General features: G+C 37.8%; 1 protein-coding gene and 1 long non-coding RNA gene across 2 annotated transcripts in view; one reads left to right on the top strand and one right to left on the bottom strand.

Annotated features, from left to right (window-relative positions):
* Positions 1-378: 378 nt before the first annotated feature.
* The window catches only part of LOC136260418 (semaphorin-1A-like), a 100,214-nt gene continuing 83,372 nt past the window's right edge, over positions 379-17,220 (bottom strand). The window contains exons 19-21 of the mRNA XM_066054147.1: positions 15,064-15,396; positions 899-1,210; positions 379-843 (exon numbers count right to left, since the gene is read on the bottom strand). Coding sequence (XP_065910219.1) covers positions 521-843; positions 899-1,210; positions 15,064-15,396 — 968 coding nt within the window. The 3' untranslated portion in view covers positions 379-520. The remainder of the gene's footprint in view (positions 844-898; positions 1,211-15,063; positions 15,397-17,220) is intronic.
* On the top strand, positions 3,893-5,946 carry LOC136249280 (uncharacterized). Its single transcript, XR_010698140.1, has 3 exons — positions 3,893-4,007; positions 5,235-5,306; positions 5,815-5,946. It is a non-coding gene; the product is annotated as an uncharacterized lncRNA (long non-coding RNA).

Genomic DNA, 17,220 nt, shown 5'->3' with positions numbered 1-17,220 from the left:
CCACAATAGAAGAGTAGAAAGAGAAACCATAATTGTATGGTTTTGTAGCCAAAATCAGAAGTCAGGGGAAAAGATGGTTTACTAGTTAAAACTATGAGGATGTGCAGAACAGAAAAGAAAATTAATTGTCCAACTTCCTTGGCACTGATTCACCTATGTAGCTTAGTATGGAAACAAGTATTGTTTGTGTCTGATGTATACATCCATGAACTGAGATGTTAAAAGGTGTAATTGTGTAAACATCATGTGAATTGTGGTGAGGATTGCAGAATCATTGCTACTTGTAATACCTCACACTCTTATTTATTAAAGGTGTGAAACTTTTACTTTCTTTACCATGCAACCCATACCATAAGTCTTGATTAAACAACCAAAAGCTAAGAACAAATGATAAACGTTCTTAATGAATAATGAACAAAACAAGGAAATGCATAACTATTACAAATTGAGGCTACGTATAATGCAGTGAATACTGTAGCTACATTCGAAATGCTTTAGATCCAATATATATTATACTATACTAACCAAAGACATCTAATGTAATACTACTAGTAGCCCTAACTGATGGACTAATGTTGATCACTACCTCACACTGGTACACTCTACCGTCATCAGTTATGCTCAGTAGTGGGATAGTGTAAGTGTCCGTGTACACTACCGAGTTGTCTGTTGTGGAGTTAATACTGACTCCTTCCATCCTCTCTAGTTCTATACCATCACCACTCCATGTAATATCCACTCTACTGGTAATACCCCTTACAGCAGTCACACTACACTTCAGTGTTAGCGACTGACCAACCATCTGAGTGTTGAGGGTGACAACAGTGACATTAGGAGTAGGGACTGTCAAAATATGTAATTACAGTATACATAAACAATTGGCACAACAAACACTAACCTGTCACATTCAGTGTAACATTACTAGTAGTTGTTACTGGTGGACTACTGTTGATCACTACCTCAAACTGGTACACTCTACCATCATCGTCTGTGCTCACTTCTGAGATAGTGTAAGTGTCTATATACAAGGTCCCTGTTATAGAATTAGCACTGACTCCCTCCATTCTCTCAAGTTCTATGCCATCACTCCTCCATATAAAATCTACTCTACTGGTGATACCTCTAACAGTATTCACAGCAGACCCCAGTGTTACTGGCTGACCAACTATTGGATCGGTTTGGATGACAAGAGCAAGATTAGCAGTAGGCACTATAAAGGAAATCAAAGGAAGGATGTGTACTGCATTCTCTAGTAATGTCAATAAATAAAAATTAATTGTCAAGGTTGTTTACCAGATGTAGACAGTCCTACAGTTACATCTCACTTAGTAGTAACTTCTTTAATAAGACCATCCGATTACGGTTGCAAACTTAAAAAAGTCTCAAAAGTAGTTAAGATGTGCTTCATAAGCTATTAATAAGGCCATTATTGAGACCAAATAATTATACAGCATGTACTATTGAACTGGATTGTGTGGAACATTGTAGCTACTGTGTAGACCATATGTAGTAGTTGTACACGAGTGATTTGCCTGAAATATACACACAAGCACAAGGGCACAGCCCGAGTGCGAGTACGTACATTTCAGGCAAATCACAAGTGCCCATGTTACAACTAATATATTACACTTGGGTGATTCACCTACAAGTGTGGGGAAACTGCAGGAATGCTTTGCAAGTGTATTTATATGGGACCATGTGAATTTCGATTGTGGATGATGTCGTAAGAACAACGACAAGGTGCTGCTGAGAGGCCCAATGTAAGTGTATCGACACAAGCATGTAGATCACTTCGATTGTGTGTATGCAATTATACACAGGAAACCCAAATGCGAGCTGAACAGCTAATAATGAAGCATAAGTGACACTATAAAGTACTTACTATACTAGCCATGAATAAACTAAAGCAGTGAATATGTTTACAGCGCTATAATGGCCTAATCAATTAAGCATCACGCCCAGTCACTACGCGAGTGTGACATCGTGTCAGGTGTCAAAACAGCAATATAAAGACGATTCAAGTGCACTAAAGTACTTACTTTACTAGCCATGAATAAACTAAAGTAGTGAGAAATATTGTTAACACTAATGGCCAAATACGCCTAGTGTCTAGACATCGCCACGTGACTATACAATCAAAACAGAAATATAAACTAACCTGTGACCTTCTTCATTCAGTAAAACAATGAACTATCTTTTCCCCCTAAGTCCATGATCTATATATGCTTTGGCTCACTTCACAATATTAAAACCCACTATTGATCCTGTGAAGTGTCACTATAAGCAGAGGTCACACAGTTTCATCAACGAAATCAGATGATTTCTGAGAATGCTTGGAATGCATTAATGAGAATAGGAGGTAGTACATACAAGTTATATCCCTCCTAGTGATATAACTTGTATATACTACCTCCATTTCTCGTTAATGTATTCCTGAGCACTGATAGCAGTGCTATTATACCATTTATACACCTCCTTTTCCCTTTGAAGTGAGGTGTGAAAGTGGTATATTACACTGTAATCATATATCCCATCCAAAAACAGCTTATAGCTGTAAAAAAGTGCGCGTCCAAGTAAAGCAGAGTTAACTGCGACAAAAAGTAATGATATCATAATGCGGCCATGTACGAGGTGTGCAAGTTGTAAAATTAATATTAGCTAATCAGATAATACAATGTTATTGTTAAAATGTTAATGAGAACTATGTGCTGCTAGTTTATAAGTGTGTGAGCATCTTCATAAATGCCACACAAATTTAATTCTCAATAAAGCAATGCGTATAGATTCTCTGATAGCAATAAATAGTTTGAGTTTGGCCGCCTTTCCTGTATACGGCAATGCTACGAACAAAGGAAAGGTGGCCAAACTCAAACTATTTATTGCTATCAGAGAATCTATACACATTGCTTTATTGAGAATTAAATTTGTGTGGCATTTATGAAGATGCTCACACACTTATAAACTAGCAGCACATAGTTCTCATTAACACTTTAAAAATAACATTGTATTATCTGATTAGCTAATATGAATTTTACAACTTGCACACCTCGTACATGGCCGCATTATGATATCATTAGTTTTTGTCGCAGTTAACTCTGCTTTACTTGGACGCACACTTTTTTACAGCTATAAGCTGTTTTTGGATGGGATTTCAATACTTTTTGTTAGAATAAGCAATGCACTGTTGATAATAGTAGGTGAGTTTCCATGATTTTGACAGAAACCCCAGATTACAGTGACAGAATATTAAAATATAACTGTAATTTTAGTGGCCAGGGCCGCCCACATGGGGGGGGGGGGGGGGGGGGGGGGGTATTTTCCCCCTGCCCCAGCCCAAAAGGGGCCCCTTGATTGCCTGTTTAAAGAAAGATCGATATACTCTAATAAAACAGTCAGGATCTAGACTCTTCCTTGCACCTGGGCCCCTCTTTAACTCTTTTCCCTGGGCCCCCTAATTTCTCTGGGCGGCTCTGTTAGTGGCATGCAACTGCAGTCAACTAACACCCATTTTAACTAGTAAACCCTTAATAACACTTTGCCTTTCATCTTGTACTGCATTAAAACGATCAAAATACTCTATTAGAGCAGTCACAAAATAGCTGTAACACTGCAATCAATATTTAGCATAGTTACAACTTCTGCTTAGCATTGGATTGTATAGTTTAAATTACTAGCTACTTACAGACTTTACAATATAAAAATATGGCACTTATAGAAATGTGACTGTTCTATTAGAGTATCTCGATCTACTTCAAGCATTGACTAATTCAAGTAAAGAAGCTACGCGCCTGCCAAGAGATCTTGTGAAATGAAATGAGAATAATAAAGAAAAGGCAAGTATGTACAGAGACAATAGAGGGACGCGTAATTATGTCCTGTTGTAAATAAACGCCTTTAAAATTTATATTACTACTAAATAAGCGCACCAGAATAGGCTTGTGAGGCTGTTGTCTCCAAGGTTGTCTCATTACTTGTCTTTTCGTGTTGAAGGGATTTAGTCACAATTGGTGAGTTTAATTATACATGTATTTGTGTTGTAAAACTTAATTGTAAAAAGGCGATTAGCACATATCATGATAAATGTGTATTTGTCACAGTAGAGTCTCTCACGATTATTAGACATTGGACCAGGGTAAAAAATTTACTGCTATATTTAGAGGTTGTAGCGTTTGTATATCTTAGTAAATAATCCTCCATGATCACTAATCACTAATAGTACAGAGCTGGTCATTATTCAGGCCGTAGGGACGAAAATTTTCTGACCTAGCTTTTTAAAGAGGTGGCTGCATTTTGCGCCTTAAAAAAGGTAAGAAGCATACTGTTCTAACTGGCTATAGAGATGGATTTAGTGTGTGACAACGTATGAGACAGTGAGCGCTGGCAGCAAGGGGGCAGCCAATCTGTTAGAGCACCAAAGGCACTGCTTCAGACTTAGGCAGTTGGCTGTCAGCCCAAAGTGTAAAAAGTTTCACTATTGGTCCTTATAAGCTCCTGATGAAGAAAGTGATGAAGTCATTATCCATAGGATGTATATTTTCACATAACACAGCATTCCAGTGGTTTAGTGGTGACCACAACACTGCCTGAGTTAAACTGTGGTGAGATTTGAGACTACAGGAAGCCCTGGAATGCCTTCAACACATGAAATACCAAATATCTAATGCCTGGCTTTCATCCACAGTGGACCTGTCTTGGTGGCCACTTGTACAGAAGGGAAACAGCTGCCACACAGTCTTTCGAGCAAGCAGCTAGTTTCCACACCCCTTAATTATCAATTTGTAAAATCTTGAGCAAAATTGTGTGTACAAGCAAGTGCGATGTTGTGCATTGGCAGTGTCGTGTATATGGTTGCTGCCTAGCAGTGCCACATCACGAGTATTGAAGTCACAATGTGTTACTGTATCATCCATCTCTGAATGTGTCATTTTGTGTAGAGAGCAATCTTCCACAAGTGACCTGCAGGTTTCAGTGTATATTGTTAACCATTAATATTGTTCACAATATTGTGAACTGTATGTACAGTGAAACCTCACTTAGCAGCCACCTCTTTAATAAGACCACCTCATTATATTGGCCACCTCTAGTAGATCCCAAATATAGCTAAGCAGTACTTTATGACCTCATTCATAAGGCCACCTTGTTATTCAGGCCAAATTTTTGGTTCCACAGCTGGCCATATTAATGAGGTTTCATTGTACTTATGTGAATTTTTATTTTTCGTAACTTTTCTTCAGGTTTACTGATGGGCACTATGAAGCATTGTTGACTGGTCCGTACATAATGTGGTGACTTGAAATGCTAAAACAGTACGTAGCATGTCTTGTATGTACATGTAATGTGTTGTAATGTGTCCACACATCCACACATCTTAGAAATAAATATAAATGTATTCTCTATACTCAATTCCATTGTGCCACTGGGTCATAAGTGGGTTGAGTATGGATCATCCAGGACATTTGGGTCACATTTTGTCCTGGCCAAGTGGATCTCATCCACTGACAGAATATACAGATCAGATCATGTGTATAAATTACGGTGGAACTTGTTTATTGCCACCTTCACTCAATAAGCAGGTAACAGTGTATAAATTCTCAATTGGAATTGGCTTTCAAGAGAGGTTGTCTTTCTATACTGGTGGCCATTAAGACAGGTTGTACTGATGGAGTGTACATACTAGAGATGCAACAATATCCTCCACTTAGTGTCGTTTGATAGTGATGCAATGGAGATTATGTATTGTTGCATTTAAATACTATGCTATCATATTGCAACTCTAGCACGTATTTATAACAGGAATGTTTGTTAACTGTTTAGACATACTGGAGCCACACCCACTCATCTGGATTCTACAAATGGAGTCATACCAACTTGTTGTCATCATACTTACTTGTTACTCCCATTGTGTTTGGATGAATATACATGCCGTCATGTGAGACTTGCTACCATGGCGGGCCACTGGAAAACATTTGCCGCATAGCAGTTATATTACAGTCATTATTGTACAATTCTTACATTATTGTTGTGAAAAGTGTTTGGCATTCATGTGTCCTCTGTATGTTGTAATTACATGTATAATTTTTGTGTGGGGGTGCTATAAAATGTAATAATGCATGGTGACAATTGGCTAGCTACATGTGCTAATTACTCGCAGCTTGTGTCAAAATCTGGTAACCGCAGTTGTATTGTGTCATTCTTTAAGCCGCGCCCTTAGAGGACAAATTACGTCACGGTGGGGGCGATTAAATTTGTTAAAAACGAACGATGGTATGCAGCACCATAGATTATATCTGTGGACTATAATCTATGGCAGCACACTTCTTTGTGGCTTTATGCACTGATTAACTACATAGAGCGCCAGTTCATCAATACCCAGTGACCGCAGTTGTGCTCTGCGTCATTCTTTAAATTCCGAGTAAAATTCTTAGAGAGAGCAAATTACGTGGGGGTGACTAAATTCAAATTTCAAACTAGCCATTCTCGAAAACATATGTTTCAATCTAAACGAAACTTTTAGAACAGTTTAAAGACACATTGCCCTACATGCCAAGCGAGTATTGCGGAAAACAACAATCTGAGTTTGTATTTGGCCTCTAGGTCGACTGAGGACGACTGAAACTTCGTTTTGTGCTGAAATTACGACTGTAGGATAATCATGTATGGTGAAATCGATGATGTGAATCTTGAGGCAATTGAGTGAATACTGAAGCGATAGCAAGGAAATCAACGTTTGGAATGCACAAAGGAACGCAAGGCATACACCTGTGGTTGCATCTAACCGCATGCGATAAAAAAAAGAAACTTCCCCTTTGATGTCGGCAATCTCGATCACGAAACAATCGGCATGGATTTGCTTCACTGCTTGTGTGGTAGTTACTAGTGACACGATGAGTTCAACTCTAGAGTTTCAGAGGGATAGCGTAAGTGGCAGGTGAGTTACAGGACGGCCGAATTTGACAACGTTCGTTCCTGTGAAATCCTCACGTAGTGGTCGCATCATTTATTGTCTCCGGCACGCGTTTCTGCTTTACTGGCCGTGCGACTCACTACCGTGAGTCTTGATATATATATTACATATTGCAATTGGTGACTTCTAAATACCAACATCCAATTAATACAGTGAACACATCATAAGGGTCACCTACAGACCTGCAGAATATGCCACAAGTAATAGTTGTAATACACTCATGAGGTTTGTATCTGATTTGTAAACACGACACCCGAGGGTGGAGTGTTTACAAATCAGATACAAACTGAATGGGTGTGTTCTAACTGATTTGTGGTATGGGGCATGTGCAGATCAAAGGCGCCCATTTGTAACATGGAAGGAGCAAGAACGCAAGCTCGCTAAAGGCTACAGCTATGCACAAGGAATGATGTTACTCGCTAATTACTGTCTTGATGGTTAGTTAATTCATTGATAGCTTAGTTTATTCATTGCATGGTAGCGCATTTGTTATGCATGAGTGTGAAGTGCCATCATCGATGCCAATCACTCCAGTCGTTGTACTGCTTCTGCATCATATTTAGACAGGTGTAACTGAAGTGTCTGATATTCATTGTTGAGTGGTGCAGCCCTATAATAGCCATGGGTAGCTTAATTTATTGGCGAACGAGCATATGGTAGCTATACAGTTACCGATTCAGCCCAGTGATTGTACTGCTTCCCATTCATTCAGACGAATGCAGTGTTGTGTGTTCATTCATTCCAGAGCGATTTACCTCCTTAGCCTTGTATTGTGACTTCCTGTGTTGTTCTGGTGTTTGGTTTTGTTTGAAGTCTTTGAACTGATTAGTGGCCAGACTGTGCATGTGGCCAAAAGGAGGTACTTAGCCATGCTACAAATATTTGTAAATCAGTTTACAACTGATTTGTAACACTGGCGGCAGCCTTTGATCTGCTTACGCACCATACTACAATAATAATTATAGGTGGTGTCACTGGTGTGTTTGAGATGACTCCAAGAGAATTTTATAATTATTATATTGCAAGTTATGAATTATGTCTGAAAATCGTCCTGTTATTCTGGAATTTGTTAGCATCAAAGTGGAAAAGACAGATATTCTAATAGAACATACACCTACCCTAATAAAGCATTCACTCAATGTAAAGTGACTTCTCTATTAGAGTATCTCATATTAATTTGCAGCAATTACTTCAGGAAAAATTAGGAAATAAAAAGTGAAGAAAACTTGCTAGAAAAATAATAGAAAGACATAAACACATATTCCATGGCTCCTTAGTACAATCTACAAATATATTTGTATCAAGACACACGGTAGTGTGTCGTGCGGCCCAAGAAGCTGGCGCGCCACACCATGAGTATATTAACAGGAAGAAAGAAAACGTGATTTTCACACCTTTGTAGCTCTGTGATCTCTTATCTGATTGAAACCACATTTGCTACATAATTGCCGGCTAGGTAGGGGAGTCTACATTTCAAATTTGAGGAAAATCTCTCCAGCCATTTCCGAGATACGAGTGGCCAAAGTTTGGGGGTTTTTTCTTCGTTTTTTTCTTCTACTTCTTTTCACACACCTTTCAAAATCCACATTAAAACATGAATGCGTGCTCCAATCGGGCTGAACTTTGGCACACTTAAAGGGCTGATTACGGCGAATCTCAGTACCAAGTTTGGTAGAAATCCGATGAACATTCACGGAGTTATGACCGATTATTCGTGTAAAATAAGGTCGAAGGTCTGTCACGCCCACAGGGTAAACCGCTTGAAGGAATGAGCTGAAAACTGCTATGTAGATGGAGTAACTATCGTAGGAGTGCCTTTTGGTGGTTTGAAAAGAATCGAGCTAAAGGTCATCGAGATATGACAAAACCCAACCTGTGTCACAATTGCGCAATCAATTTTTATGAATAAAAAACTATTAGTTTTTACGCCTACCAGACAAACCGCTTAGAGCAATGAGCTATAAATCGGTGTGCAGCTGGAATAATTATCATAGAAAGTCCTTGCAATAGTACAGAAGAATTGGATTACAAACCACTGAGTTATGATTCGAAAGCCAACTACGTGTAGCAAATACGAGATCGAAATACTCTAATAGAACAGTCACCCTAATAGAGCATTCAGCTATACGTTTTTAATTTCCTCCATTGTAAAATTATATACACTGCAAGTTATTTTGTAGGGAGTTCAGCTACAACAAGTCACTCTGTAGAGAATTCAGCTACAAACAAGTCACTGAGTAGAGAGTTTAGCTACAAAGAAACTACCCAGTAGAGAGTTCATCTATATAAACAAGTTAGCTAGCCTATAGAGATCAGCTATAAACAAGTTACTTTATACAATGTTCAGCTACAAGTAAGTCACTCTGTAGAGAGTTCAGATACAAAAAAAAACACCACCATGTAGAGAGTTCAGCTGCAAACAAATCACCTGTAGAGAGTTGCTAGAAACAAGTCACCCTGTAGACAGATCAGCTAGAAACAAGTCACCCTGTAGAGAGACCAACTACAAAGAAACCATCCTGTAGAGAATTCAGCTACAAACAAGTTACCTATAGAGAGATCAGCTAAAGACAAATCATTTTGTGGAGAGTTCAGCTACAAACAAGTCACCCTGTAGAGAGTTCAGTTACAAACAGATAACCCTATAGAGAGTTCAGCTAGAAACAAGTCATCCAGAGATCAGCCAGAAACTAGTCACCCTGTAGAGAGATCAGCTAGAAGAAGTTACCTACATGTAGAGAGTTCAGTTACAAAAAAATCATCATGTAGACAGTTCAGCTGCGAACAGATCACCCTGTAGGAAGTTCAGCTATGAACAGATCACCCTGTAGAGAGTTCAGCTAGAAGGATTGCCTTGTAGAGAGTTCAGCTGCAAACAAATCACCCTGTATAGAGTTTATCTACGAACAGATCACTGTGTAGAGCGTTCGGCTACAAACAATTCACCCTGTAGGGAGATCAGCTAGAAGAAGTTATCTTGTAGAGAGTTCAGCTACAAAGAAACTATCATGTAGAGAGTTCAGCTGCAAGCAAATCACCCTGTAGAGAGTTCAGCTACAAACAAATCACCCTGCAGATAGTTCTGCTCCAAACAAGTCACCCTGTAGAGAGATCAGCTAGAAGAAGTTATCTTGTAGAGAGCTCGGCTACAAAGAAACCACCATGTAGAAGTTCAGCTGCAAACAAATCCAATTGTAGAGAGTTCAGCTACAAATAGATTACCCTGTGGAGAGATCAGTTGCAAACAAATCACCCTGTAGAGAGTACAGCTACAAACAAATCACCCTGTAGAGAGTTCAGCTCTGAACAATTCACCCTGTAGAGAGATCAGTTAGAAGAAGTCACCTCGTAGACAGCTCAGCTACAAAGAAATCAAATTGTAGAGAGTTCAGCTACAAACAAATCACCCTGTAAAGAGAATAGCTAGAAACAGGTCACTCTGTAGAGAGATCAGCTAGAAACAAGTCACTCTGTAGAGAGTTCAGCTACAAACTAATCACCCTATAGAGAGATCAGCTAGAAAAAGTCACCTTGTAGAGAGTTCAGCTGAAAAGAAACCACCATGTAGAGAATTCAGCTGCAAACAAATTACCCTGTAGAGAGTTCAGCTATGAACAAATCACCCTGTACAGATTTTCAGCTAGAAACAAGTCATCCTGTAGAGAGATCAGCTTGAAGGATCACCTTGTAGAGAGTTCAGCAACAAACATGTCACCCTGTAGAGAGGTCAGCTAGAAGAAATCACCCTGTAGAAGGTTCAGCTACAAAGAAACCATCATGTAGAGATTTCAGCTGCAAACAAATCACCCTGTAGAGAGTTCAACTGTAAACAAATCACTCTGTAGAGAGTTCAGCCATGAACAAGATTACCCTGTAGAGAGTTCAGCTAGAAACAAGTCACCCTGTAGAGACATCAGCTAAATACAAGTGATCAGCTTCACCCAGTATAAGTGCTGGAAAGAAATAACCATGTAGAGAGATCAGTTAGGAGGAGCAAGTCACCCAGTAGAGAATTCAGCTAGAAACAAGTCACCCTGTAGAGAGATCGGCTACAAACAAATCACCCTGTAGAAATATCAGCTGGAAACAAGTCACCCTGTAGAGATATCAGCTAGAAACAAGTCACCCTGTAGATATATCAGCTAGAAACAAGTAACCCTGTAGAAATATCAGCTAGAAACAAATCACCCTGTAGAAATATCAGCTGGAAACAAGTAACCCTATAGAGAATCAGCTACAAACAAATCACCCTGTAGAAGTATGCTCTAGAAACAAATTACCATGTAGAGAGTACAGCTTGAAACAAGTCACCCTGAAAAGAGTTCAGCTACAAACAATGAGAATTTCAGCTACAGTGCAGTTATGTAAAAAGTCGCCTTAAATATACAAATATTAAATCAGACAAAAAGCTATACAAAGAATTACTTCTTTTGTTCCACAATTCCTGCATTAAAGAAAAAAGAACAAGTTAAAAGGAAGCACCAAAGCCAGTTTATGGCTTGGTTTTGTGGCTTGCAATACAAAAAGAAGGGATATCTAAACCAAAATAGCCAAGCTGTAAAAAAAGAGTGCAGCCCCCAAAAAGGCCAGTGTGAAAAAAGATGTGAAATCCAAGGTGGCGGCCAAGAAATGGCTGTGATGGTAGTTTAATGGAAAATTTTTAATTACGACAATTCAGGTGAATTTGGTGCCAAATCCTAGTGGAAGAGGCAGCACAAATTCACCTGAATTGTCGCAATTAAAATTTTTGCCATTAACCTACCATCACAGCCATTTCTTGGCCGCCACCTTGGATTTCACATCTTTTTTCACCCTGGCCTTTTTGGGGGCCGCACTCTTTTTTTACAGCTTAGCTGTTTTGGTTTAGATATATATATTTGGTGTAATAATGGGGTACACATAATAACTACTATCATGCAGTACGGTAGTATCATACATTATGGTAGTACTGTATATTACGGATCATGCAGTTTTGGGCTTTTTTGTCCAAACATATCACCCTAAATCCAGCCTCAAATTTCCTTCATAACAGCTTGGCAGTATTGGTTAGGCATAGCCAAGCCCAAAAATGTCTTCAGAGTGACCCCAAATCCTTCCAACAAATTTCTACGGAATTTAAAAATTTTTCTATTTAACAGAATTTTATTCTGACTAACTAACTAACTAACTGATGCCTAACTTGACAATGGGTAAGGCTACGGGCTTGATTTTTTCACTGTTCGACGTTGCTTCATCCTGAGATGTGCTTTTTTGCAAACCGCAGTACATACAATGCATGTATCATGGATTTACCTTTGTTCTCCTTTGTGTTCCAGTTCTTTTCGCTGACAAGTGTTGATTTGCAATAGCGTGATACGGCTTCTCTCTGGCTATGTCATGCTCTTTGCCTGCATTTTCCATAGTGACTGGATTCATTGCAAAGAAGTTTCTTGTACTGTTCTCCATTTGTAACACTGTGTAATGAGTGGAGCATAGCTACACACGAAGCATAACTCATTTTTCAGTGTGTAATTGATTATTGGAGCGTACGTTTAGATGCAAAAATATTCTATAGAATGCCTGGCACCATTCTTTCTTTTAATGTGGTACACGTGGATTCAGTAGTCATAATTGTGTTAATAAAAGAGTAAACAGAATGAAAAAAATAGGTATTTTAAGCTGGATTAGGTATCAAAGAAGAAAAAAGCAGGGAAACAAGGGAACAGCTGAAAGTTGTGAAACAAGGGAGGTTGCCTATACCTGCAGATATACTAGTGGACATCTAATCCCTAATTCAGTCGTAGTTATAGACTGAAGAGTAGGGATTAGATGTCCACTAGTATATCTGCAACCTCCCTTTTTTTACAACTTTCAGCTGTTCCCTTGTTTTCCTGCTATTTTCTTCTGATTCCTAATCCAGCTTAAAATATTCCTAATTTTCCTTCTACTTGTTTATTTTATTCAATTACAAATTTTGCTTTATAATAATACATACATTATTGTAAATCAATTAGTTAACTCTATGTATTGCAAAATTCATTGTTTATTACTTACTATTTTTAATTCCACTGCTATTGTAAGAAAGCGTAATTCTAGCTAACACAAATACTTTACTTACATATGTGACTGTATCTGTATGAATCCAACACATTAGCACAAGCCTAATTTTACAGTAGAATGCAATAAACACAATGGTGACATGTTTACGAAATTGACAACAATTTTGTAAATTATTATGAGTGCTTGTGTCATGATGAAGAAAGATGACAATGACAAAAATGTTGGTATCATCGTGATCCCCAAAGCAAGAGGAGTTCAACAATCATTGTTTTGTGTCAGTATTTTCAAGAGATGAAAGACATGAGCATGTGTCTGCCTTGTATTGGATGAGCAGTTCATTATCATGTTTTCGCCTTTGCCATGGTTGTAAGAAGGGCCTGAAAGACAAAACGTAACCAGCAATGAACTTATCCGTTCATGGAGAACCCGATGATGTAAGTTGAATCTCAGTAGAGGAATGCATTCATAAGTTATGACCATTTGGTCAATTTATTTTCTGTATTGTCACAGTACAAACTGATTTTTCTGTTCTTGCTACTTTGTAGTGCTGTAACTTCGAAAGTTCTTGGCTTCTAGAACTGAAACTTTGGTTGACCATTCCTTTGGCTATCTAGATACAGAGAATATAATGAAATGGAATTCAAAAAGCACTAACATGTGGGGTTCTTGAAGATCTGGTCACATATCTTCTTGACTTTTCACTGCTTGAAGGTTCTTAGTTTACTAATTTGTTAAGCTGCTTTACTGTAGTTGTACCCAGATATACTGATAGTAAAATGTCAGTAACTTTAAGTATATGGAACATAATTGTTTTACTAAGTTTTAAACTCTCAGTAAACATCAGTGAATGCAGGTTTACTGAAAAGCTACTAAAATTCCAAACAATTAACTGTTCCATATACTGGGGGTATACCACTCTAGTAAACTAAGAAACTTCAAGCAGTGTTTTATACTGTAATTCGTTGTATATTTGTGCAAAAAAATTTCAAGATAAAAATTTCGTATAAAAATATTTTCGTATGATTTACTTGAATGACTGCTCTATTAGAGTAGTTAAAACTTGTGTAAAACTTTTCATGTCAAATTTTTGTACAAGGCTTGCATACAAAAAATATTTTACAACGAATAAAAAGCAAATTATGGTAGTTAGGGATCCGCACAATATACTTTTTAGTGTATCTATTGTTCTTTCTAGCAATTTTTTTGCTCACCTATTATTCCCTAAAATTTTCTTGAAATACAGCTAATTATATCCGTTGCTTTCTGCAACTGCAAAGATAATTACTAGCAAGCATGTATTGCAGATTGGGATACTCTAACAAAGCAGTCACTTTACATTTGGGTGGCTGCTCTATTAGGGTAGGTGAATGCTCTATTAAAGTATTTCAATCTTTCATTCCGGTTTTATTCTAGCAGTGTTTGAGGGATATCTCCAAGAGAATTATACTGCAAGTAAAATTTATGATTTTTAAATAGATACAAATCATCCTAGAATTCTTTTTTACTACATGTTATTCCCAAACTTATTCTGGTATATTCTGCAGGTCCTTATTTATAGTTCACCCTCTATCATATTTTCTCTTATATATACGAGACTTAAGTTGACTTGTTTGGTACATATATAGGGACAAGGGATATGGCCTACAAGGCCCATTATGTAGATTTGCTGGTATCAAAATGGTTGTAGAAACCACTATACAAGGTGTTCTGTGCATTTATCTGTATTTTGAACTATGTACAAGAAGGTAACCACCTCAAAAAAAGTGTGCTGTACATGTACATGTCTGATTTGTGATTTTGCTGTCTGCTTTTCACATAAAACTATTTGCTCACATTCAAACACACACACAGATTTTCTCAAAACAATTAGGCACATGCATCGCAAATTCACTAGTTAAACAAAGAATTTGACTCTATATTAGGTAACAAAAGGCAAATGTTAATAGTGTCACTGACACTGCTAAGACACAGGCAATATTTCCATTGTCACATTAATTCTGGGTAAACTGATTTCCTGTGTATAATGTATGGTATGATCATATAAAAGCACATTTAATTACCAGTTAGGGATTCCAATACAAGTGAATCAGATTCTGAAGTTAGAGTAGTTAGTATAGTCACATTACACTCATATGTACCCTCATCTCCCTCCATCAGGTACAGAAACTGGATACTGCTAGAGTAAGTGTTACCACTAGAAGTGATTGGACTGATGATCACTCTACTATTATTTGTAATGGTGTCCCCTGCAGGTCCCTTCCAGATAAACATCATCAAGTTAAAATTCAGTGTGAGATCTATAGTTGCTGTGCACTGGATTATTAGGGGACTACCAACATTAGCTCCTCGTATGGCACCAGATGGTAATATGATGACAGTCGGTAAAATAACATCTAAAGGAAATATTGCAAATAATATCCAAACAGCATTCACTATACATGGAGCCTCAGTTATGACCCCACTTATCTGGATTCTTAGTTAACCGAACTACAGAAATGACTGTTGTATTAGGGTAGTTAAAATACAGATAAAAATTTTTCTTATGCTATTTTAAGGTTATTTAGGCACAGTTTCAGTGATATGGACTTTTCAGACTTATGGATCATCCCTGGTCCAAAGGGGTTTGGATAACTGAGGTTCCACTGCATATATATAATAGTCTGGCGGACAGCAGGGTGAAGTTTGCAAAATGGTCTATAGTTTATTTTAATGCACTTTTGGATAGTCCTGTACACCTAAAACAATATTCCACCTGCTGGACAAACGTCAGCCTTGGGCATTTTGCCATAGCAACCAAAGTTTAATTAGCTGCATAGCAACCAAACAAATTTCACAAATTAGCTTCTGTGGGTTTCAGTTTTACCCAAAACTGTTTGATAACCTGACCATTTAACAAATCCGAGGTCAGAAAAAACTGAATAATTAAATAGTCCCATAAACCTCTGAAGGAATCATTATGCATACCGTAGTTACGTACGTATGTCTCAATAACTGTCATAGGCCCTGCTGGCACAAAATATACCTTGTCACACAACAGGACGTAACTCAGTACTGAAGTAAATATTTGCATCCTGCTACTTGTATTATAAAGCCAATCAATTGCTTAGTACCTGCTTAAATTTTTAAAGCTATAGCACATTGGTACATAAAATTATGGGCAATTAAAGATCGAAAAGTAGGAAAATTTTATGTGCCCACATTCCCTTTATTCACAGGCCCAGTCACATTTGTTCTCTTGACTTTCTTTAGTCTGCTTATTAAAAAATGTTTGTTTCAGCTTAGCTATACTATAATGGTTACCATTACTTTTAGACTTGAGAGAACAAACACAGTTTTCTGGTAGGAAATTTAATTCTGGCCTTTTCCTGTCGAATGCTTCTAAATCATGATAGAATCAAGTGTTTCGGTGATAATGATTTGCTTCTTTTTGGTTTTGCTGGAGTGGAAAAGCTCAGTTAATGTACCCTTTCTCCAGCTAAAGTACATGAAGTGCAAACTATTTATCAGGTGCAGTATTACAAAATGTTCCATAACATTGGTGCTAATGAGTTTCATACATAAAGAAGTTAATGTACATGTATGTAGATCATCAAAGGTAAGCTCAATAACTAGCACTTGCTATATACTTGCAGAGTATGTCACAAAGCACTCACTATACAGTAAATAGCATATGTGTGTTTTTCATCTATGCTTATTAACTGCCTGGTGTTTAGATTCTTCACACCTGTTGCGCTATCATCTATAGCTCACTTAGCTTGTTTTCAAGAAATAATGGAAGTTATGCCTTCTTTGGGGCATCATATGTGGTATCCATGCAGTACAGTAGCTGCCTCTTGTAACCCCCTTTATACTCTGAAATGTGGACACCGTGATAACTAGAATATTATTTTGTCTAAGGTCCCATTTGTATAAAACACACATACAATTAAGCCTCTGAGATCAGGACAACTTTCCAATAAAACAGTATAGTGGGGTCTCATAATAGTATTGTGGGAGCCTCTAGTTATATTTTATATAGCTAGAGGCTCTCACCATACTATTCTGAAGCCTCTGAGAGCAGGACAACTTTCCAATAAGAACAGTATAATGGAGTCTTAAGGTGTCCAGAATAGTGTTGTGAAAGCCTCTAGCTATATTTTATCTAATCAAAAAACAGCCAAGCTGTAAAAAAAGGTGCGGCCACCAAAAAGGCCATGGTGAAAAAAGATGTGAAATCC

Source organism: Dysidea avara, chromosome 1 (genome assembly GCF_963678975.1).
Source record: "Dysidea avara chromosome 1, odDysAvar1.4, whole genome shotgun sequence".
Lineage (NCBI taxonomy): Eukaryota > Metazoa > Porifera > Demospongiae > Dictyoceratida > Dysideidae > Dysidea > Dysidea avara.
Note: the sequence above shows the minus strand (reverse complement) of the source record. Positions and strands in the feature narration are given on the sequence as shown.